A 26,085-nucleotide genomic window follows, 5' to 3' on the forward strand; every position below is an offset into this window, starting at 1 on the left:
CATGACAATCAGACTTTTTCCATGTTTAACCCTTAAGAGTTCCTAGGGACATTTTGTGCCATTTTGATTTTGATTTTTAAAACATCTTGACTGTGATGATTGAATATTGCCCAAACTTTCCAAAGGTTAATCATTTTTGATACATTTTAGTATATTGGTTTCAGTTTTTTAAATTAGCTTAAAATGGCTAAGCTACGCAAAAACCGACTAATGTGTTCCTTCGGACAAAAAATGCCCCATTGAAAACCATTATAACTACCATTTTTGACCCCCCATTTATCTTAACATAAACTAATACATACCTTTATGTCAATATATCATTTTAAACTACTGGCCTTGAAGTTTAAATTTTTATGCTTGTCCACCAGGTGGCGCTACTTTTTACCATTTCATGCATTCATCAAAATGTCACAATTTTTGCTGTTCTCTGCGGACCGCATAGCTGCTGAAAAGATAAACCTTTAATGTTGAAAATTGGTGTGTGTGTAAAAAAAGTGTGTCTGAGTGGTAAGGGGGTGGGGTGATGTCGGGGTGGGGTCGGTGAGGAGTGGGGCAGGGGGGCATATTCAACATATCCAAATTCTTCTCTCTTTGAAAGGCACATTCTGCGTTATAAACTAATTCAGTAATAAAAACGATGAGAGGCCAGAACCGAAACAAAATCAATCTTCATTTTGTTTCTCCCTCATGTTGTTTATGCAAGTACACTGCTATAAGTATGAACAGTATAGCAGAAGTAGTGAAAATGGCAAGGCATTACAGCACACATAAGGCTCCTGAAATAATCATGCACTTCAAGAGCGAGGATGGCTCCTCATCTTCCTCCGAGGATTCTGAGGTCGACACGGAGGCCTCAGAGGTAGAAGTAGACCAGCTGGAGTCTAATTCATTAGAGAGATCTTCAGAAGACTTGTCAGAAGGTGAGAGCAGAGAGGAGATGGATGAAGTGGCGGCAGGATGGACGTCAAAAATTGAAAAATCTTCTGGTCTCCCACAAACATGGAGACGCTCCGCTACTTTCCAGCAGCCAGAGATTTGATCCCAGGGCTCACACACTATGCCACTGCCCGAATCAGCCCTGACTTCAAGCTTTTCATTGATGCTGATGCATGAAATCCTGCAGCATATTGGGGCCATGACAAACCTACATGGGAGACAGTCACAGACTGGAGAGATCTTGAGACAGAGAAACTGCAGGCTTATGTGGGGCTGCTCATTCTGACCGGTGTTTACAGATAAAAAATGAATCAGTCCTTAGTCTCTGGAGTGAGAAATCAGGACAGGTCACTATTTGGGCTACGATGTCCCACAAAAGGTTTTACGACATCAGCTGAACACTGTGGTTCGATTAACGTTAACATATTGGCATTTAAAGGGTTAAAATTTTCACAAATTTAATTAATATTTGAAATGTATGTTTCAGGAAGAAGTAGTGTTAAAAGATTTAATAGTTTAAAGTGGAAAAAAATATTGATGTATGATATTTTTAGAGCAGGTTTTGGGAAGGTGTCATTTTGGTGTCATTTTGGCCTTAGGATCACAAGTGTGAGTTTTGTATAAAATCTGACCCTGTTCAAAAAATAACAATGCATCAAAATCAATGTTGCTACCAATCTTTGACCCATCCCAGGGTATAATAATAATTATAATCAAATGGTAGTTCAAATGTTTTTCTGTGGGAAAATTTTTAGTTTTTTGTTTTTTCTGTTAAAAAAACATGGACTAATGTAAACAAACAGGCATATAAAGGGTTAAAATTTCCACAAATTATATTAATATTTGATATGTATGTTTCAGGCAGAAGTAGTTCTAAAACACTGCATCGTTTAAAATGAAAAAAAATATTCACGTATGATATTTTTAGAGCAGTTTTTGGGAAGGTGTCATTTTGTGGCCTTAGGAACACTTAAGGAAGTTTTTTTATAAAATCTGACTCTGTTCAAAAAATAACAATGCATGAAAATCAATGTTGCTACCAATCTTTGACCCATCTCAGGGTATAATAATAATAATAATCACATGGTGGTTCAAATGTGTTTTTTGGAAAATATTTAGTTTTTTTGTTTTTTTATGTTAAAAAAACATGGGCTAATGTAAACAAACAGGCATATAAAGGGTTAAAATTTTCACAAATTATATTAATATTTGATATGTATGTTTCAGGCAGAAGTAGTTCTAAAAGACTGCATTGTTTAAAATGAAAAAAAATATTGACGTATGATATTTTTAGAGCCGTTTTTGGGAAGGTGTCATTTTGTGGCCTTAGGAACACTTAAGGAAGTTTTTTATAAAATCTGACTCTGTTCAAAAAATAACAATGCATGAAAATCAATGTTGCTACCAATCTTTGACCCATCTCAGGGTATAATAATAATAATAATCACATGGTGGTTCAAATGTGTTTTTTGGAAAATATTTAGTTTTTTTGTTTTTTCTGTTAAAAAAAACATGGGCTAATGTAAACAAACAGGCATATAAAGGGTTAAAATTTTCACAAATTATATTAATATTTGATATGTATGTTTCAGCCAGAAGTAGTTCTAAAAGATTGCATCGTTTAAAATGAAAGAAAATATTGACGTATGATATTTTTAGAGCAGTTTTGGGAAGGTGTCATTTTGTGGCCTTAGGAACACTTAAGGAAGTTTTTTAAAGGAACTCTTGAGGGTTAACATAAATCTGTCTGCTTTGATGGATCACACGCAAATGACATTGCAAATTGTTCATTTTTTTTCATTGCTTTTGCTTTGTAGCTACTGGAAGCCATGTTTACCTTGGCATGACACGGCCGGGCCACCGTACGAGTTAAAACGCGTTCCGAATGGGGGGGGCTAGAAAGTAATATTTAGTTGGTTGTCATATAGACTTTCACCGCTTGATGGGAGTAGATCCTACACAGTGGAGCTTTAACTAAGAATTGTTGATACATCCCTCTATCACCTGTGTGCGTGAACGTAAGCGCTGGAGACGCTTCGATAGCCCCATTCATTCAATTGTACCATTTAGAGATAAAGTTAGAAGTGACCAAACACATCAACGTTTTTCCTATTTAAGACGAGTAGTTATACGAGCAAGTTTGGTGGTACAAAATAAAACGTAGCGCTTTTCTAAGCGGATTTAAAAGAGGAGCTACATTTTATGTCGTAATAGCACTTTTGGGAGTACTTCGACTCAGCGCAGTAACACCCTCCCTCTCCCATTATGAGAGTGAGAAGGGGAGCGGACTTTTCAGGCGAGTCGAAGTGCTCCCAGGGGTGCTATTGCGCCATGGAATGTAGTTCCTCTTTTGGATCCGCTTGGAGGGGCGCTGCGTTTTGTTTTGTGCCACCAAGCTTGCTCGTATAACTACTCATCTTAAATCGGAAAAACGTTGATGTGTTTGGTCACTTCTGGCTTTCTCTCTGAATGGTGCCATTGAATGAATGGGGCTAAGCTAAATGCTATCGAAGCGTTGCAGCGCGCTCCAGCGCTTACGTGCATGCACACAGATGATAAAGGGATGTATCAACAATTCTTAGTTAAGGTAATAACATATTTTAATATTGAAAATGAGTAGACTATTCCTTTAAATAAGCATTTACTTGCGTTCTAAGTGGAAAACAAGTCAGTTCCTGAGAAAAAGTCAAATTCACTTCTCAAAGGCACGGAACTGTTTCTAAAACTAACGTTCTCCCCAAACTGAAATTAAACACAGCGTTTCAAGTTTTTCTCGTCTGTGTCATGCTGTTTGCACATGTGATATCAGGAAGCAGGGTATTGTGCACTTGACGATGAGAGAGGTGACGTGCTGCGTCATCGAGATACCACTTCCACTTCTGAATGTTTTACTAAGATTTCTAATCCCGTGCGAATTGACCAATAATACTACAGGCGTCCTGTGGCAAAATTACATCTACTTCTGTAAAACTAATCCCGTCCGAATAGGGTTTTAGACCCCTTTTCCTATATTAAAACAATGATTAATTTTAATAAGGGGTGTGACGAGAGTATAATTCCAGAGTATGTTAAATGAACTTTATAGTTTCTCATATCCTAAAAGAAAAAGTGCTTTGTACACAAGTTACACAAAGTCATCTTATTAAATCAGAATCTTCCTTCAGGGGTTTACAACTTGTTAGAAACTAATTATGAAGTCATCTGCTAGTAATGTCTCTCATAACTTACATTCTTTGTGCTACTGCAGTCTGTTGAGTACAGTACAATACAATGACTGTGGACAAACTGCTGACATTCATAATGATAGGGATCATTTAAAAGTAACATGAATAAAGAATATACAATGGGGAGGAAATGTCAGAACTGAATGACGGCATTAGGTTTGACTTTGCAGGCGTACATGTAATAGATTTGTGTGACAGATTACCAGAGAGAGAGAGAGAGAGAGAGAGAGAGAGAGAGAGAGAGAGAGAGAGACAGAAAGAGTCAATTGTGTTGTGGGTGGGTGCAGTCATAACTGTGGTATGGAAAGGGGCTGTGTGAACGCAAACTGCTGTGTGGGATTCGTTGCCAAAAGCTTTGCCACAAAAACGAATCCATCGATCAGCTGTTGTATATGCTTCAATGAGCTATGTGATGTCCTATTAATGCTTACTGCACAACTTCTGTTTCCCAGCACAGTTCACCAGAGCAATAAACACATTAACACAGAGTTGAAACTCACAAACACGTGTTATGAGAATGACATATGGTGTGCATTGAGCTAGTGTCAATATAAATATGCAAAACAGAGTAATGGCACGTGACAATGTGTTTGAACTTGTGCCAGAGTCTATTAAAGCTCTGAGATACCTGCTGGAAAATCCTGCTTAAGCCGGTATCTGTTTTGAAACATATCAGGGTCCAGACTGGTTATTAGCTGGCCCAAGCCGGCCATTGGATTGTTAACCATCTACCATTTTCCCGAAACCAGTGTGAAACACTTTGACATATGTGATAGCTAGTTTGACCATAACTGGTCATAAATCGGTCCACATAAGCCATGGTGGTGAACATGGTAGAGCAAATTGAATTCGGACCAACTTATGACCAGCTTGGACCCGATTCCAAAAGCCAGTAACCAGTTACATCCCAGTCGATATGCAGGGTTCCCACACCTTAGTTAACTTCAAATGCAAGGACCTTTCAAGGACTTTCCAGGTCCAATACCCTCAAATTCAAGGACTAAATGTGGGGACACATTTCAAGTGAGAGCAAGGTTACATCATGTTACCTTTTAAGATACATTGTTACAGTTCCCTTTCGGGGGAACTCGTGCTGCGTCACCGTGGTGAAACTTTGGGGACGCCTCCAGGGGTAAGTGCATCTGAATGTTTATATCAAATTCAACTAATGGTAAAGCTTAACCACAAAGACAGGGTGACGCAGGAGCCAGGACGTATATCACTACTTGAAATATTGCCAAAGACGGTGTTACAGGGACGCAGGAAGTATGGCAAGGGAGACGCAGCGTCTCGTTCCCTTCTCAGGGAAAAACAGTTACATACATACGTTTCATGTGTGACAGCATTTTGGTAAGAATCAACATTGGCATACAGAAGATATAAGCATTTAAAGCGAACAGTTTAGCATGTGTGCTTAAAAAGTCTAGAATGTTTATGATATTATCCTACACTACACAGGGAATACTATGGATTTTTTTCCAGAAAACTTTTTGCATAAAATAGATTCAAGCACTTTCAATGACCTGTATCTATGTATGTAGATTTTCAAAAACTTCTCAGAGCCTTGAATTTTTTTCCCCAGATTCACAAACTTTCAAGGAGTTCAAGGCCCCGCGGGAACCCTGGATATGTAATCCAAAATTGAAAAAACACTATGTAATTCCAGATGCCACATAAAATACCTCCCGCACAGATGTTTGATTACAATTGTATCTTGCCTAAAAGGCCACTGGCTAGTACACAGAGAACATTATGACCGTCTTGTCTAGCCGGAAGGGCACTTGGACGCAGCCAGCTAGAAAAGGGGATTACATAGACAAATCTGTCTTCCTTCGTCTCAGTGTTGCTCTTGAAATGCTCTCTGGAATTTTTAATGAGAATCTCACTCAGGTGAAGCCTAGCCTGCATTTAGAAGGATCAGGCCAAAAAACATCACCTCGACTCACACCCAGATTAAAAATATATTTTTATTTAAAGTACAGCACGATAGTCTTAAAAGCACTTCATAAACCTGCATGCAAGTGCCAGCATCTATTAAATGAACTGATAACAAAAATGGAGTCTCTGTGGCCCCATGACTGTGAATCTGTTGGATACTAGTGGGCTGTACTAATCAATGAGAGTCTTCTGATAGTGTACTGTATTTGAAAACCGAGGACACTACTTGTGTTTACTGTAAAACAGATGACTTTCTCTAAAAGCTTTCAAAAACCTTTTACTGTAAATGGTTCGGTACACTGACTTTTAAGGCACTTAACAATAAACAGTATTAATGAGTTCATGATATGCAATTGAATTACTGAACAATGCAAGCTTTTAAAGCTTCAAACTTCTACACTTTGTAGCATTTTAGTATTACAGGACAATTTTCAACTTTTCTATGCCAGGGGTCTCCAACCTTTTTGTGAGCAAGGGCTACCACAATGAATAAAACAATCTAGAGTCTTTTTTAAAAGTTTTTTGTTTAATTAGTTTTACAATATATTTTATTTTATTTTACTTGTTAATGTTTCATCAAATGTTAACATACATAAAAGAAGCAAAGCTAATTTAAAAGTATGTCATAAATAAATATCACAATTGAAGCTATTAGCAGAATGTGCTTTGGCGGGCACCTCACAGAGGAGCAACCGTGTTGGGCACCTTGTTGGAGACCACTGCTCTATGCTTTTAAACTTAAAAAAAAAATGTTTTTGCTAGTCTACCTTTAAGACTTAAAATGTAAATGACCTGTGTATTTCACAGTCATAACCTTGTCTCAATACACAGGTATTTATTATTCTCCCACTATGCCTTTTTTGGGATCAAGACTAGTCTGCATTTGTTTCATCCTAATTTTCATCCCCAATTAAGATCACATAAGGTTCTTTCCTTATCATCTGCCTGATTTGGTAACTGTCCTTAAAGGAAAACAACACAGTTTTTTCATATTTTACTATGTTCTTACCTTAACTTAGACAAATTAATACATACCTATCTTTTTTCAATGCGTGCACCTAATCTTTGTACAGTGCATCATGAATGTGTTAGCATTTAGCCTAGCCCCATTCATTACTTAGGATCCAAACAGGGATGAATTTAGAAGCCACCAAACACTTCCATGTTTTTTTTCCTATTTAAAGACTGTTACATGAGTAGTTACACAAGTAAGTATGGTGGCAAAAAAAAAAAACGTGGCAATTTTTAAAGCGGATAAAAAATGAAAACTATATTGTATGGCGGAAGACCACTTAGTTTGCAGTACCTTGACCTCGGTGAGCAGTAACATCATCACTCCTGACTACTCCCCATCTCGCTCAAACTTCCTTCAATATTACTGCGCCTGGGGTCGAAGTGCTGCAAACTAAGTGCTCTTACGCCTTACAATATAGTTCTCATTTTTATTGGCTTAAAAATTGCTAAGTTTCATTTTGTGCCACCATGCTAACTCTTCTAACTACTCATGTAACAGTCTTTAAATAGAGAAAACATGGAATTGTTTGGTGGCTTCTAAATTTATCCCTGTTTGGATCCTAAGGAATTAATGGTGCTAGGCTAAATGCTAACACATTCACGACGCGCTGTACAAAGATTAAGCGCATGCATTGAAAAAGATAGGTATGTATTAATTTGTCTAAGTTGAGGTAAGAGCATAGTAAAATATTGAAAAACGCTGGTGTTTCCCTTTAATAGCCACCCTCCCTACAACACCATTCAATAAAATACACCCACATCTTAGAACCCTTGACCAATAAGAGACAGAATAAAAAAACACCCCCAGCTCTTGCTGTGCCGTGTGTTTGATAAGGTGGTGCCCTGTCGCCTCACATTTCCATCAAATTACTTTGGGCAAGTGTGCTTTGAGATTGAGTTACAGCTATGTAATTAGTCAGTGAGACAGCGGCAGGTTTTGTGTCTGCTGTACATGCTGTCTCACACTCGGGATGGACCGAGGCTTCGGTAATAAATTGGGAAGTAATGGATTGACGCCAGAGATGAGGGAGACATTATTCTGTCTCAGCCTCTGTCCTGTGAAATATGCGTATCCCAGAGAAAGGAAAGTTTTGATCTATGACATCCTGTGCATTACGATAAAGGAATATTTCTCCAAAACAGACTGAAATTCGTTATTCATTGAAAATCAATTAATTACATTTGGCATATTCAAAAGCGTTCTCATGTACCTTGTAACCAGATATCACTAATATCAAACCTAATGCGACGTATATGAAATAATATAATATTTACTTAACTAGCGCTATAGTTTATGCTATTTGGCATGAATCCTTGACACTACCAAATCCCATATACCTTTACTATATGGAAATAAGTGTCCAAAACATTTCAAAAAAGTTCAATACTAGGCAGTTTGAAATGACATGACAGAAAATAAATGATGATGCATTTTTTTTTTTTGGGGGGGGGCTCTTTTTTTAATAGCATTGGTCATCAAACAGATGTCAGATAGTTATCACCAGTCGCTGGCTCTATCTGTATTATTCCACAGATGTGTTGGAGTCAGATGAGTCAACTGACTGGCTCATTACCTGATATGGAGAGACCACTGAGAGTTCAATACGCAACCCCAATGACATCGGCGATATCAATGAGTGGAGTTCTGAGAGCAGACACCTGTCTGTGATAGCTGGTTTGATGTTAAGGGGATCAAACACTACCTATCTGGGACTCGGGTGATGTGCGTCATTACAAATCACACAAATACAATGAAATGACATGCTCAACAACATAAGAAGCTTCCTGTGTATAACAAATGTCCTGCTGTGGGCTAGCTAATGGTGGAGACAAAACGGTGACATTTAAATGTATGCATCTGGCAGACACTTTTATCCAAAGAGGCTTACTGCACATCAATGGAACCCGCAATCTTTTTCACAGTTAATGCAATGCTGTACCATTGAGCTACAGAACATGTCCTTACTTTTCCCACCATCCGTAACACTAAATGTACAACCGTTAAATCCGATACAATGATATATTTAGGAATAGAAAATGAGGTCTGTTCATTTTGGTTCACGGTAAATTAAATACAGCATCAACCCTGACTAAGGACTTTCTCTCTCTTTGGGAACTTCTTTGGGAAATAATGATCTGCTTTTCTATCCATCGTGCTAATAAAGTCATTGTTAGTTTAGAATTGGCAATTAGAAACTACAAAAAACAATTACCCTCAGAAAAATGCAGTGATCAACAACCACTCACCTGTGGGCTGAACTGTGACTGACGTCTTCTCAGACTCTTTCCGGGTCAGGGAGTACCAAGAGCGATCTGGGTCCTGGATCCACTCGGAGGCCTCACAGTAAAACTCGCCCTGGTCTGTGGGCTGCAGCTTGTAGATGGTGAGGCGGTAAGAGGTGGCGTTGGTCTTGTCCAATCGCAGGTCTCCCGAGGACAGACGCTGGCGGTACTGTCCGCCCGGTCTCAAAACGAAGTCCCGGGACAGGGTGACAAGGTCACGTGGACCAGAACCAGTGTCGTCTGCGGCGTGCAGGAACCAGCTGACAGACACGTGCGTGTGTTGGATGGTTTGCCTGGTAACCTCGCAGCTCAGCTGTAGCGTGTCCCCTTCCACTTTTGAGAGCGTCTGAGCAGTCGCAGTCACCTCCAGAGTGTCTGGAATCACTGCGGGGATAAAGGGTGAGAGTAGAAGAGTTAAGGTTAGTTTGAGAGTACAGTTAAGTTCACGAACAATAAAAACATTCCCAAAGCCATTCGCTCTATGTCCCATTAACATTTAAACAGGATTCCTTCCTTGCAGGGCTTTTCAACACCGAACCTTCTTATTATACGACTTATCGCCTCAAGAAAAAACAACCCATTTATGTCCTCTGCAACCTCTGATATGCCCACTTCTCTCCCTTCTTCTGCCTCCTACAGCCTCTAGCACCTTTTCCAATAAAACATGGCTGAAAAAATAGCGACAAAGAGCAGAAACAGCTTACAGCGAGTGTGTGCACATACATGTTTGCATGGAGCTACACAAGCAGACCTGTAATTACAGATAAACCATACAAACACATCTTTTGTTAAAAACAGCTTGCTGTGTGCACACGCTGAAGTGCCTGAATGCATTGCACAGTTGTGCGTGAAATGTGAATGGGCAAATTAGTTATACTTTAATGAGTCCATCTATTTCCACTACTGTAGTTTAATCAATTTCAGGACAGTTTCGTTTATAAAAAAATAACAATTTTTAACTACAAATCCCCCCCGCACACACACAAAAACATGATTACTATAGATAAACCTGGTTATCACAAATGGACCATAGTAAAACCATGATTTTTGTAGTACAACTTTTGTAGTCTTATACACCAAGAAAACAATGGTTGCTACACTTTTACTATAATAAAACCATGTTTTTTTTCGTAAAGGTTGTAAATTAGCCAATCATAGCAAGCATTAGGGCTTGGTGATACGTAGTCATACTGACACAATGTGGTCGATAACGATTTGTGACTAGGGCTGCGCAATATTTCATTTCATCATCAATATCTACATGCATCACGACAGCAGCATCTGCAGTAGTCACGTTGCATAACATTTAGAGCATATTTGGATACCCTTGTCAGTTTTACACTATATTAGAAAGGTTTCAAACAACAGACAGAAATCTGTAAGCTATACTAGAAATGCATGGCAGATGTTAATTCCTCTCAAATAGAGCTTAACTTATCTGGTGAAGTCATCCAATATTTCTCAAATTACAATATACATAAAAGAAAAGCTAAATAGTGCAATAATACAACGGCCCAGTATCGTGCAGGCCTATAGATGGTTTCATCGGACGCACGTGCGCTGATGCGATACCCGTCTGGATCCGAACTTTACTTCCGGTTTCGTTTTTTTAAAGGTCTGACTAGTTGCTAAACTGATCTCTTGAACAAATGCCTCGTCGAAAATAGCAAATGTTTTGGTTTCCTTGGTAATCTATGTGTTGTTTTTTTGCTTGTTATATAAATAAACTACGTTTAAAAAACTTTGTTGTTATTTATTCTTAGCGGAGTTTACCGAAAGTTACCTGAGGACCACGACAGCCGCTTGTTTATGTTGTTACTGCTGAAACCGTCTATAGGAAATGAAACAATATGCTACCTTTTACACTATATAGTGGTGTAAACAGTGTTACTTTAGAAAATTAATGCTTTACAGGACGTCTGTTTTCAGATTTTAGAAAATTTGTTTCAAGTTGTGCATCATCAGTTATTTTCACATTTGATTTGTGTGTACTATAAGCATGCATCCCGCTGTACTGTAGCAAGCAAGACTTGCATGCCTTTAAATACTAGGCCACTCTTCAGTTCAACAGCAGTGCATCACATCAGGCGTCTATCCTTTAACACAAAGTCAACCGAAATTATATTTTGCCTCCCATTACCGCTAGATGTCTTCATGTGGTGCTAGCGTTGATTAGCACCAGTCAGATCTTCAGCTTCAGAACAGTGAAAAAAATCTCATGAGAAATGGGCTTTCATAACAACAATAACATAACAGCCAAAATATTTCTCTCAATAGGAGTAGGCAGGTAAAAAAGGTTCACATTTCTTTTCCCAGGGCACTTATTAAAAATTAATAAGTAGCATGTCCTTACAATCTTAACTACAACAGAGTGAACTAGTTATGGATATGTATGCTTTGTAGTTGTCAACAAATCCTTTTGCCTGACTGTAAATAATTCAAATGTAGACATTTAATCGTTTGGACTGAATTTATGTTGTTGTCATGACCTCTAAAGTGTTCAAAATTGGTTTTGTACACAAATATTGTGCCTACGTATGAATTTTATTACAACGCTAAACTTTCATTTGCTTATTTAAATGGATGAGTTGGATGAGATTGTGAAGGAAAAGCAGCAACAAGGGCCCAGCATACTTGGAAATTCTTTGAATACTATTTAGAAAACATCCCAGGTGGCATCTCATAAAGTTGGTTGGGAGCCCAGAATCTGCAAAGCTGTAATCTCAGCAGAGGGGACTTTGAGGAAACAAAATATATATAAGTAAGATATAGATAGATAGATTTTGACTTGTTTAAAGGCAAGGTGCATGATTTTTGAAAAACACTTTGAAAAAGGGAGTCGGGCTGAGTACCAAAGCATACATGTAGCCAATCAGCAGTAAGGGGCGTGTCTACTAACCAACATGGTTGTCTGGGGCTGCGTCCGAAAACGCATACTGTATAGTAGGTACTGAATTAGAAGTACCTACTTACTTGGCGTTAAAACAGTAGGTACTGTATAGTATGAATCCTGGTAGTATGAATGAGATTCGGGCGTACTACATCCGCCATGTTGCTACATCACGTGACATACGTCGTCATCACATCATGTCATTTCAGCGCGAAAACAGTCGCATGCCTCTTCTTCTTCGTTGGATAACTCCTCTCCAGGGGCATCATGGGATAGTGAAGCGTCCATCGTATGCACACTGTAAAATCTAACTGGAAGTAGTAGGTCATCCGGGTACTTTTCGCATACTGTTTTTCGAATACTATGTATTCGGACATACTACTCGCCTATTGCTTTTCGCGTACTAAATAGTATGAAGTAGGCGGTTTTCGGACGCAGCATGGGATTGCGTATGTGTGGGGCGGGTCTATCAAAAGAAGGTCCAGATTCTATTGGGGTAGGGGCGTCTTTGTAATTTCAAATGTCAACATTGGCTTTCAGAGATAATGCACCGCACCTTTGAAGGTCATGTTCTTCCTGATCCCATTTTTTAAACCCTAGTTAGTGTTGCTATAATAGCATAAATAATACCTGCAAAATGATAAAGCTCAAAGTTCACTGCCAGGCGATATATTTTCTAACAGAATTCCCCTTTTAAAGCCTACAGCGAACGCCGGTTTGGACTACCGCCATCTACTTCCTGCTTTAATGACGTCACTAGAACAGTTTTTTGACTAAACTCCACCCACATGAATACGTCAGTCGCCAGCTAAGCTAACGGCAAGCTAAGCTGCTATCGAATAACAACACACGTAACAAGTTATACAATCAGAACTCACTACGTATTTCTGAAGGAGGGACTTCATAAAACAAGGAAGAGATCAGCCCGTTTTGAGGACAGTGAAAACAGCGCTATACAGATAAGTAAATTGTGTGAAAAATTGTGTGTTTTTTACACGTGAAACATAAACAAAACACAGAAAGAATGGGACCTTTATCACGGTTTAAAAACTACATCATTTCCATATATGTTGTTTCATAGTTGATCTTACTATTGATTTTAAACACGAAAGTCTTGCTATCTGAGGGCGATGGAAAATCTGTCCAATCTCATACACCTCACTCATAAATCACTGGACCAGTTGCAAGCTGATTGTAGTGTCGTGGAAATCAAATACTGCTAGCAGTGGATGATGAGGGGCATCTGGTGCTTCCTGCACTTTGTCACCCCCTCCAAGACTCCAGCATTGCTTATTTCTAACATTGAACAGGGTTTCTGTGTAAGCACTTACGGACAGCCATCGGAAGTGCACCAAAATGGAAAAGCGCCGGTAGCAGCTAATCAAATGCTTCTGTTGCACATTGCACCTTCCCATCACTCAGAAAATGATTTTCAAAGTGCCGGCAGGAGGTGCACGCAGTTCTGAAGTACACAGAAGAGCAGGCATCGCTTTTGACTGTGTGACACTAATCCAATTTAAAAATATCTAATTAAGACCAAATTATTAAAGCGACATTACCCATCTGTAAACCATAAGTAGGCGCATAAAAGTCTGCACCCGCAGATCTGCAAAGTACAGCATTAAAAATTTCGGCCTACTACATGTACGTATTACAAGGTCAAAGGAATATATATAATAAAACAATTTTGTATAGATTTTCTTTAAAATCAATGCAGAAAGACATTGCTAAAATTGATGAGACATGGTTCAATTGTATTTCAAGCATTCTGACTTATTAACAGAGTTATAGAGTTGTTTCCTCATGCTAAACGTAGGCAAACTGTCAAAAAAGCAGTTGGGTGGTTACAGAGTATTTCTGTGCCGAATGCACTTCGCCAGGGTTCGTACAAGTTTCGGAAAGTATTTTTTGATTACGGATCCAGCTGACGTTTCAGGGGTTTCTATACGCATCACTTCTTTTTATGGGCACTTCCGCCATTGACACATGTCAATCAGCAGGAGACGCTAGAACTTACAAACATCATATCACGCGACACAGCTTTGTTTAATTTCAAAACAACAACGGTACGAAAGAAGAAGTGTGTTTTTGGATGTAAGGAGAAGAAAGACAGCCTTATGGAAACAATGGGTATAGTTTATTATCCGGAGTAGCCGCAGAGTTTTGCGTGTGTGTTTGATGCGCTGGATTTTCCCAACCGGGCCATGAGTTGCATGCGGTATGTAAGACTTCTGTATTAAGTTGGAAATAAGCGCATGCATATTATATAAATGAACATGTAGTGAATCATAAGTTAAACAGTGTTGTATAGTCTTGCATGACTCGTACTCGCTCCTCCCGCGGTAGTAACTCATCCTTCTTTATTTTTTCGTACATTATCGGAAAGATTCGGTAAAGCTAATCTTTCTTTTATAAATCTGATTAAACTAAAGACTCTTCGGAGATATGAAGGATGTAATACTACTCTATAGGTACTCCAGATTAACATCAGAAATGCAGAAACAGTGTGTGTTACGTGAGCTTTAAAAGGATTGTAATGGGAATCCTGTTCATGACAACCTTGGGCCTAGCCATTTGTTACTAAATGCAAAGTGTTTGGTTCACATGAGTATCAAAGTATACGCCTTCAAGTCCTCTCTGAAAGTAAAGATTTAACTCGCACAGCAACATAAAAAGCTTTCAGATACATACGTAAGTGCGTCTCAATTTCAAAGCGAATGGCCATGAACAAATAAAAACCGAAAGTGCAAGCTTTAAGTAAATGTAATGCACACATGCACTACTGTAGCATTGCTATACATCTGAAAATTGACCCTGAGGGTTTCAGCAAGAAAGTTTACCTGCACGCATGTCATGCGTCTGCACTCGCTCTTATGATGAGAGCTCAATTATTCCACTTCCTGTTTACTCAAACATTATCTCTGCCCAGTCGCAGAGCAGGAGCCCTATATAAGCTACACGTCACTAATAAAACAGCAGTGAGCATGATGGGGTGGGAACGTGGATTATATAAAATGAACAAAAGAGGAGACGAAGTGAGAAAAAAATGAGTGTGTCACAGAAACGGCAAAAGGCAGCGATGCAAATGAAACAACGGAAAGAAAGAAAGGAAACAGAGGCAAGACGGCACAGTTTAACAGCAGGTTACTCCTGCCGCGCTTTGAAGAATCACAGATGTTAGACACAGAGACAGAATAATGATACGAGATAGTCAAATGAGCCTGGGACCGAGGTGGTGGCTCTCTGCTGGGTTTTTTAATAAGGGCCCACTGTGTCTCTCACACCCCGATGAACAAGAAGGACCTACCACATCATGAATCACAGAAGAGAGCGAGAGAAGGCGGGAAAACGTGAGGAAGGGATGACAAGGATAAAAAGAGTTAGATTTTTTTTTTACTTGGGCGTCTCTGATTCTTATTTCATACGTTGTGTGTGTCTAGAAGAGATGATGTTGATAGTGTGGGAGTGTGAAAGGGAGCTCGCTCACATACAGATATTTTTGTGGAGGAGTGCATGTGAGTGTGTGTTTGTACGTAGGCGAGGACCTGAGGGACAATCGTCCCTAGTACTGTAACACCACTCACACCCCCACAATCATCTCTGACTCAATATAACCATTAAACATTATGGTCCCAGTAATAGGGGAAATTCAATAATCCTCCTTCATCTTAGCATAAACGCATACTAAACAAACAAGAAACCCACACTCCCCAGAGGAAATCGTATCGACACCTAAATATTAGATGTCATATTCTACAGAAATGAGCTCGTTACCATAACAACTATTCAACAAGGTCCCATGGAAACGGCTAGCTGTTTCCATGCCAACATTAAATCCTTAACTTGTAAGGCATAAAGCTATTGATGGCATCAAACAACTACTTCACATAAGCTCTCCAAGTTAAGTCTCCAAATGAAGCCTGAGGCACAGAGCAAGCGCTAATCTTAAACTATTAGCATTTCGCAAACCAAGACTGACAGTAAAGAGACTGATGGATTGAGACATCTCACTCTCTGCTACATGAGGTATAGTGGGACATCTCACACTCATGTTCATCTCACTAAAGCCGGGATACACTGCACAATATTTGGCTGTCCCAGACGAAAGATTGTCATCGTGAAACAATCATCGCAACTTCTCTGATCGTGGCTCCTCATCGGTGGTCCTATGTTGTACAGTGAGAGAGGTTCAAAGACGGCCATTTTCCCGGTCTTGCGTTCAAAGATAACCTACGATAGTTTTTTGACAGTGACAGAAATTCAGCTTGATCAACGCACAGTGTGTTTGCTGCTATGACCTGCATACTGGTATTTGTTTATCACTTGCACTTACGTGTGACGCAGCCGCCGAAGCATCCGTGTCATCATCGTGGAGTCTACATGCTTGTCGTACCCAAGTTTAAACGATCAATGCCGCACAGTGTGCCAAAATCCTGCAGTGTTATCTGGGCTATATTCATGAATATCAGCTGACGTCATTACCATCAAATTTGTCTTCCGCCATTTTGAGTACCTGAAGTGTTCGCAAAAGAACTAGAAGCTATGCCTTCAATATGTTGTGAGCATCAAAATTACTATTTCTTTAACACTAAGAAGGCTCGCACATGATAATTTGCTCTAAGTATCACCTGTGACTATCTATCACATGAACTCGAGCATTGAGAACATTGTTTGTGTACACAGAGTTTACTAAAAAGATGGTTTTGAACAACTGAATTTGGTTGTTTTGGTGTCCGCTTGCCGCCATCTTGCCAGTCAAGAGGTATCGATTTCCGAATGCGATGTAAGGAGGAAGAAGACTAAAGATGGATAGCTCCTAAAGCATAGTTCTATATAAATGCACGGATAATTTGTTGTTTTGTCGCAAGTGAAAAACAATTTCGACCTTCTAGTTGAAAAAGGAGCCTCATATAAGATTCATTCATTCGCATTCGGAGATCAATTCTTTATGTCTGGCAAAGATGACAAGCGGAAACCATAACAGCCAAAGTCAGTTGTTCAAAACCTTCTTTTAAGTAAACCCTGTGTACACAAACAATGTTCTCAATGCTTGAGTTCATGTGTAGAAATCCAGGTGATACTTCAGCAAGGTTTCATGTTGTGTCGCGCCTTCTTAGTGTTGTAGAAATAGTGGTAGTTCGGTAGCAGTGGACAGCGGCTGGAAGAACGCATTAGGGATCGAGTAGGCATCACCCCCTAACCAAGATATTTTTTTTAAAGTAGCATTTCTTTTCACAACAGTCGAGGTGCGTAGCCATTTCCCATATCCGTAAGAATCATAGACAGTAAAAGAAAATCCGAAAATCGTAGCAAGTTAACCAATGCTTGTCAGTAGCCTACTGGTACTCAGTAGGTACTCAAGATGGCAGCAAGCAACTGGAATGACGTAAAAGGTCACATGACTGATATTCATGAATAGATGGTTTCAGTAGTAACAACATAAACAAAGGCTTTCGTGGAAAACACGTAAGTTCCGGTAAACTCCGCTAAGAATAAATAACAACAAAGTCCTTTTAAAGTAGTTTATTTATATAACAAGCTTAATAAACAACATATAAATTACTTAGGAAACCAAAACATTTGTTATTTTCGACGAGGTATTTGTTCAAAAGTTCAGTTTAGCAACTACTCAGACCAGTAAACAAACAAAAACCGGAAGTAAAGTTCCAACCAGACACATAATTGGGTCACCACACTTGCATCCGATGAAACGGTCTATATATGACTGCCAAACTCTGCTATACTATATGTGTCCATATTTGACCCAATTAAGTTGAAACAATCCAGTATTTTCTGAGTGTTCTGTAGTAGAAAAGTCTACTCTACAGTTTTCTGCTCCATATTGGGTTTTATATTTGGCTGCAATATAGCACAATCTCCATGGGCACATTTCTACTGTCATATGTTATATACAATCATACTGGCCAGCCCTAATGTAAAACAGATTCAGCAGTCGCACCTCCTATCTTGGCTGAATTAGGGCCTGGAGACTCATGCTGGTATGATACCAGGAGCTCAATCTCAGAGATGAGATGCAACCTGCAGAGCGAGAAGACAATCTGAAGTCTCCATGCAGACTACTCTCAGACCACCGGTCTGTGCCATCTATTCACTAAAACCGATTCAGAAGAGCAAAATTCACTAAAGTGTGCAGCTGAAGCTTGTTAAATGTGGGTTCAGAACCTAACCAGATGGCATAATTCTGATGCCCCAAAGATTTCCTCTTTAGCCAGCTGCCCACTTATCAATCTGAAATAACTTGATAAAGGTCAGGAGTGCTGTGATTCCCCCAGCCACTGAATCTGACAACCTCACTGCTCAGAAATGAAACAGGGAGAACCATAAATGACTGCTTTAACACTTTTCACAGATTCAGTCACATGAGCAACATCTCATTTACAGTAAGCTGCAAATCAATGTGAAGTTTGCCAAGATTTATTCATTCATCTGTGAACAGAATGACCAACATGAAGTGTATCCAGATCAGCAATGAACCTTGAGGTTGTCAGTTCATTAATGCAAACTGGAGGCCATAAAGAGCTCATTGGTCACTGCCAAAACCATGAAGCCCACCCTGATGACCTTCACACAACAAGAGATGAGATAACAAATTCTGACTCTCTTCAAAAGATCATGGGCGATAAAGTCAGTTAGTGGGTCGCTACCTTTAGGTATTAACAAACTCCAAACGTGTCTTTTACCAACTAAAACAGCTTTTTTAACAAGCATAGTACTTTATAGAGCTTATACATCTGGCTGTGCTATGTGTGAATATAAGGTGGCAGAAATGTGGAAGCTCTTATGTGAGGTGCTAAATCATTGCACGTAACCGGCGCTGGGAAAGCAAGCAACCTGCGTGGGTACTAAAGGTTAACATGAGAGAATTGGCCAGGGGTACGTTGTGTCCACTTATCAAGAATCGCAATTGATTTTGCCATGCACATCAGTAAAGACAAAAGCTAAGGAATGAGCGCTTATCCCTCCTGATGCTACAGTAAATGAGCGTCTCTCCGCTAACCTCGTCTCTATTACAATATCAAACAGACGCTCTGCCAAGAGAAGTCTGACAATTAACATAATCCAGCAGTTAATGCAAATGCAAACAAGTTAAGGATTCATTTAACAATTAGAGGAGATGAGGAGGAAAGTAGGAAACACCTTCTCAAAACCGTTCTTTCTTTAAATATCACAGCAGCCAGGCGACACTTCAAAGTGAGAAAGCGGTTTAAATTTAGTGACACGAGAGAAACTCGGAAGAGAGTATTTCACTGTGGTATATTGCAGTGGATTCTGTGAGACACTTTTAAAATCCATAAAATAGAGAGTATTGTTCTGTTTCAAAGTGAAATGAGCTGCTATGCAGCTGCCTTCTAAGGCTAGAAACATAGTTCAATTTTTACGCATCCGCGCACAGTGCGCTTGATAAAAATTTCGTCCTCAGATGTACGTGCACCAACAAATTTTTGTTACCGTGCATACTTTGTATTTGTAGGTTACGCATGCGTGTACAGGAGAATGTAGTATGTAGCCCAGGAGAAGCATCGCATTTTGTCGCAATGCGCATGCGTCAATCATCTACGTACACGTTTGAGTCTAATAAACTATGCTTTGCATGGCTGTGCGTTAGACTGTGCGTGAACATTGTTTTCAACCAAAACTGTAATGTTTTATGAGATTTGGCTGTTCATTTACACAACAACAGCGTTGGGGTGTCCTGAAAACGAAAATTTTTGAAGACAAGTTTCAAAGTGCAAGTTTTTAAAAATGACGCCTTGAACCCCTGGCAAATTCTCTGATGTTAACTTTGGGTATCCACGCAGGTTGCTCACTTTCCCAGTGCCGGTAACGTTTGAACATGAATCTGTGATAATGATGTTAATTCGGTCTATAGGCATGCGCGAGTATAACCAAAACAACAATGGCTGTCTACATGACTGTGCTTGTGCTGCCCAAGATACTGAGTTTACTAAAGCTTCTCTAACAAAGTTTACCAAATATTGACGCTTTATAGTCAAGGGTCATTTGTAGTAACAAAACTACCTCATCTTGATTCTATTTACCACTCTGTAGGAAAATGTGTATGTGCGCAGCTGTGTAGTGTTTTCATACAAAGTAACACTGTCATCTACTACTACAGGGCTATTTAAATCTTACCCTGGAGGGCCGGAGCACTGCATAGTTTAGCTCCAACCCTGACCAAACACACCTGAGCAAGCTAATCAAGGTCTTCATGATCACTAGAAAATCAGCTAAACTATGCAGTGCTCCGGCCCTCCAGGGTAAGATTTGAATAGCCCTGATCTACTGGCTTGGCACACGTAATACAGCAATTTTAGTGGTTATCACAGATTTGTGTAAACACGTTTTTTTAAAGTGTTGTTGTGTGCAAACTAAAAAAAATGCAAAGAAAAACTTTTTTAGTTTTACTACATTGTTACAGTTTGGTTTTTATGTGTTTGCGATAGGGGTGGAACAATACATGTATTCGTTTCGAACCGAATCGGTACGGGGGTCACGGTTCGGTGCATGAATTTAAACGGAGAATACACGGTATGAAAATAAAAAAACTTGCGTGCAAAATAATTAATGTAATGCGGAACTACTGTTAGATACGCGGGTTCTTTATGGACAGCTAATCTGTTGCCCCGCTTTAAGCTCTGAAGCTCTGATTGGCGCCGATGCATCCGAGCTCCGCCTATGTATGCGCTCTATCAGAGCCTTTCTACATTCTCTGGCACTCTGCATTTTTTTGTCACGTCGACGCCGGTCCAGTCAGTTAGTGAGCAGCGATAGCGAGGATGGCAAGTGGTGTTCCACAAGAGTTAGACGCTCCGCCAGCCTCTTTACGATCGCAAGTTTGGCAAAACTTCAGTTTTCCAGTCAGTTACAATAGTACAGGCGAGAGAGTGGTGGAAAAGACGAGGACTGTGCGTCGGCGTTGTTCAGCAGTTGTTAGGTATGTGAGTGGAAATACATCTAATCAGGGCCACGCATTCACCTTGACACACACGCATTTCAGTCAGTTCAAACGCCACACTTTGTATTTCTCACGCTGAGAAGTAGGAGATAAATTGTCCTGCTATATACAACAGGCATACGCAGGGCAGTTCTGTCGAGTTCAGCTGCTTTCAGTTTAGCGTTAGGGTTAGGTTAGTTTAAGCGTGCTCGACTTTACGCAGCGCCATCAGCGTCAGAGTACCGCGAGAAATCTTGCGGAGGAGGCTGATTTCAAATCGCTCTCGCGTTACTCTGACGTCATCCACTTGTCGTTTCTTGCAGCACCTATTAATTCATCCTACAAGCCTATTTTTTTTGTTCTTTAGTACATTAATATGAAATAAGGCCAAAATGTAATTTTAAAATGTATTTAGTTAACACTTGTAATACATTTGAACCCATATTTGTATGAAAGATGAGTACAAGATTACTTAAAGTGGTATACATTTTTGAAATACGAGATAGTATGTTAAATGCAAAATAACACTGATAAGGACACCTATGTTTTTTTAGATTAGCTTAAGTACTAAAAAAAATGCCTTCTTCATTTTTGTTCTGCTTTTCTTTCCATTGTACCGAAAGTGAATCGTGGCGCCTGAACCGAGGTACGAACCGAACCGGGACTTCTGTGTACCGTTCCACCCCTAGTTTGCGAATGTACGTGCACGGTCGAATGTCTTACAAAGCATAGTTTCTTGTGACTCATATGTGAACACAGACCTTCGATGCATAGGAATTGGGACAAAATGCAATGCACTTCCAATAAACTCTCCTGTATGTGCATGCGCGCATTGCAAATAGTACGCACGCAATGTATGCACACTGTCAAATTTTTGTAATACGTGCACTGTACGCTAAAAACTGAAATATACTTCTAGCTTAAAGGGTCATTCCACTGTTTTGAAAATATACTAATTTTCCAGCTCCCCTTCCAGCAATAATATTACGAAGCAGCCGAAAATAGTCCCCTTAGTAACTTTCAATGGCAGGGGACTATTTTCGGGCAGTGCGTAATATCACTACGCCTGCTGCAGCCAAGACACATCAGCAAAGTCCTTGATTATTACGCCAGAATGAGAGTATAGTTCATAGCCATATATGCCTAGAAAACCACAACTTTTAATTTTTTGTCGGTCTTAGTACACGATGTAACTACAAAAGAGTCTAGTTTTAAATGGGAAAAATATCGAAACCATTTGGTTATTTTTTAGCGTGATGCTAATGGTCTAATCAGATTCAATGGATTGTGCTAAGTTATGCTAAAAGTGGTACCGCCAGACCCGGAGATCACATGAATGGATTCCAAAACGGTAAAAATAAAATGTTTAACTCAAGGAGAGCTGGAAAATGAGCATATTTTCAAAAAAAGTGTAATGTCCCTTTAAGGCATATTCCTGTTTCTGTTTGTCCGGGCTACTATCTGAAGAGCTTCAAAGTTTGATTTCATTCTTTGACTTCACATTACATTCAATCCTAAACATGCCTTGGAGCTTGTGTCAACAAAACGCCTCTCCTCCCTCCATTTCTTCACCTGCCCTGCATCACTCCATCCCATTATCTTCAAAATTCCTCTCCATCGTTCTTATTCTTCATTCTACCCTCTTTCAAAGGCTGAGCCTTCCTCTCTGACCAGCGATTTAAGTGCAATCACACAGCGGCTGAGAGCAAAATAATTGGCAATGCGTGACCAGAGGAAAAAGACACACAGTGAAAAAAAGAGAGAGGTGAGCAGGCAGACAGTGACAGCGAAGATTTAAAGAGGTCGTCAGAGCAACAACTTTACACCCTGCACTCGGTGGGTGAGCTGCGATTCACTGTCACATCAAAAGCATGCTGAAAAGAGAAAGCGGGAAAATGGTGCATCTATTCATGCGCTCGCTGTGACAGACGCCCAGACATCAGCACTAGACTTTCATTTATACAGTCTCTATCAATTCAACCTTGTCTACTTGTCCCTTCATCTCCCTTTCTCTCTCCATTCACACAGACACTCATGCAGGGCTCCTTTTTGTTTATTGCACCGTTCAATTAAAATGGTTATGGATGACATCACACTGAGTGCTGACTGAGACGTGAAGGACGGGAGAAAGGAGAAAACTTCACAAGGTCAGAAAAAGACTACAGTCTTTGGGTTCAAGAGAAGTGCATTATAAATAAAAAAGTCTTATTGACACCCTTTCTCTCTTGCACACATATGAAAAGGCACATTACAAAAAGAAACGATTGGTAGAGATGGAAAACAGTGAGTGATAAATCTATTGCAATAAGCTTTTGTCATTTGATTTTCCTCTGCTCTTGTGATGTCATTATTGGTTTTCAAATCACACAATGCAATGACTAAACGACCTTTGGATTGAGAAAGAAAAGAGATCAGTAACTATCCTCAGCTCTATGAGTTTCACCCTGGAGTCAGCATGCAAAAATAATTTCCATCTGCTACATCATATTCACATTTGAACATGTTACTTCAAAGGGATAGCTCACCTAAAAATGAAAAGTCTGTCATTACTACTCACCATCATGTTTTTCTAAGCATATTGGAGCTTCTTTATTCTTAATAAAGAAACTTTATTAAACTATATTCTTTATTCAATCAAAATATCTTCTTTTGCGTTCAACAAAATTAAGAAACTCAGGCTTAGAACAACATGAGGGTGAGTAAATGATGAAAGAATTTTCATTTTTGGGTAAACTATCCCTTTCAGCAAGGAAAACATTTTCACGTGCGTGCATTTCTACTCTCCCATTTTGCATGTGAATGGAAATAAATGGAGGTGTACTGTGACTGCTTCTACAATCTGGCTAATTTCACTAAAACCTATCAACACCCATCACGCTGTTGCTTTGGGCCAGTACAATAATGTCAAACTAATGTGATTAAATCAAATTACAAAACATATTTATATTACTCGCTGGGAAACCCAACTCGGAGTAAAATGCAATGCTATCTGATTATATAAACTGTGACAGATATAAACTGTGAACCACCTTGGCAATGTAAAGACTCTGCAACAGGCAGACACAGAAAATCATGGCTGCCAGAGGATGGAAAGTCCACACGGTATCACAGACAGAGCTGCACTTTTCTGACAGAATCCTCAGAATACAGATATCCGAAAGAAGTTCATGACAAAATTAAGCCGAGGCAGCACACGTTGATAATGTACCAAACAATAAAACACTTCCTGTCCTATTAGGAGGACTCAAGAACTGCTGGGTGACAGCAGCATAGTACAGCTAAGTGTCTGTCTGCCACTAAATGAGGAACACTGTCTTTATTATTAATCTTTTCTTTACAAAATCTATACAGTAGAAAGAGTTTAGATGCAAAAGTGCATCTGGTATTGTTTCTTTAACTGAGTTTTGTTGCAAAACGAGATAACTTCGTTTTTTTTTCAGAAATCTCATTTTTTGGTTGTGCATTCCAATTAATTTCAATTCAACTGCAGTCGGTTTGTTTTGATTTAAACCTTCATAACTTAAAAAATACAGCTAAGAAGCACCATAAAACAAAATAATGACATGATAACATAATAATAAACATGTTTTGACAAAAATGTTAAAAACAGTTATCTTGTTTTGCAGCGAAACTCTTCAACTCTTTCCCCGCCATTGACGAGTTCTTACAGCAATCCATATTTCCACCAGTTGGCGCTCTTACCCAACTTATAAAACCTGGAAACAACCCTTTAGGTCAAACAGGTAGAACTCCATGTAGGTTTTGATAATCGCTCTGAATCTGATCTCTATCACAAGTTCTTCACAAAAATGCAATTATCTCAACTTTTTGCTCAAAATTAGTTATTTTTTAAGAAACCTACCCATATTTGAAAGATGATAAAGAGAAGAAATGAACATATGGATGATGCTTTGCTGCCGTAACGTGGCTGCAGGAGGTGCGATGATATTACGCAGTGTCCGAAAATAGTCCTTAGTCCTATTGAAAGTAACCAAGGGAACTATTTTTGGCTGCTGTGTAATATCATTGTGCCTGCTGCAGCCATGTTACGGCAGCAAAGTCCTTGATTATTACGCCAGAATGAGAGTATAGTTCCTAACCATTTCTGCCTAGAAAACCACAACTTTTAATTTTCCGTCGGTCTTAGTTCATGATGTAACTACAGAAGAGTCAAGTTTTAAATAGGAAACATTTTGAAATGCTTTGGTTTTTCTTGTGCGATGCTAATGGTCTAATCAGATTCAATGGATTGTGCTAAGCTATGCTAAAAGTGGTACCTACCGCCAGACCCGGAGATCAGCTGAATGGATTCCAAAACGGTAAAAATCAAATGTTTAACTCTAGGGGAGCTGTGAAATGAGCCTATTTAAAAAAGTGGAGTGTCCCTATAAAGATATTTTTTAATAGCAGATGGGGATAAACACATTTTTTCGACTTAATTTGCCATGAGGGATCTCATATGTAATCCTGCTGGCAATGTAAATGTTCTTGTCACACCAATAAAGCATACTAAAATTGAAACTGAGAAATATTGGAGAGAAAAAGAGTGTGAGAGAGATAATGTGGTACCTGATTTGTTTCAACAACAAACAACAGCTTCAGGTTGTTTGCCAGATACTGATCAAAGAAGCACACCATCATTACAGAACACACACACACACACACACACACACACACACACACACACCGATAAGATTGTGATCGAGATCAAACAGCAGCACATGATCTTGAAATGAAAGCTATGGAGAATCAGCCTTAAGAGAGAAAAGAGTCACATGAATCAGACTCAAGAGCTCTCAATTCATAACCGGCCCAATCCACTGGAGTCATTAGCCACTATCCAC

General features: G+C 39.4%; 1 protein-coding gene across 1 annotated transcript in view; it reads right to left on the reverse strand.

Annotated features, from left to right (window-relative positions):
• Positions 1-26,085, reverse strand: part of igsf3 (immunoglobulin superfamily, member 3) — a 183,411-nt gene that overhangs the window by 64,667 nt on the left and 92,659 nt on the right. The window contains exon 3 of the mRNA XM_055214429.2: positions 9,360-9,779. Within this exon, the coding sequence (XP_055070404.1) occupies positions 9,360-9,779 (420 nt within the window). The remainder of the gene's footprint in view (positions 1-9,359; positions 9,780-26,085) is intronic.

Source organism: Misgurnus anguillicaudatus, chromosome 17, assembly GCF_027580225.2.
Source record: "Misgurnus anguillicaudatus chromosome 17, ASM2758022v2, whole genome shotgun sequence".
Lineage (NCBI taxonomy): Eukaryota > Metazoa > Chordata > Actinopteri > Cypriniformes > Cobitidae > Misgurnus > Misgurnus anguillicaudatus.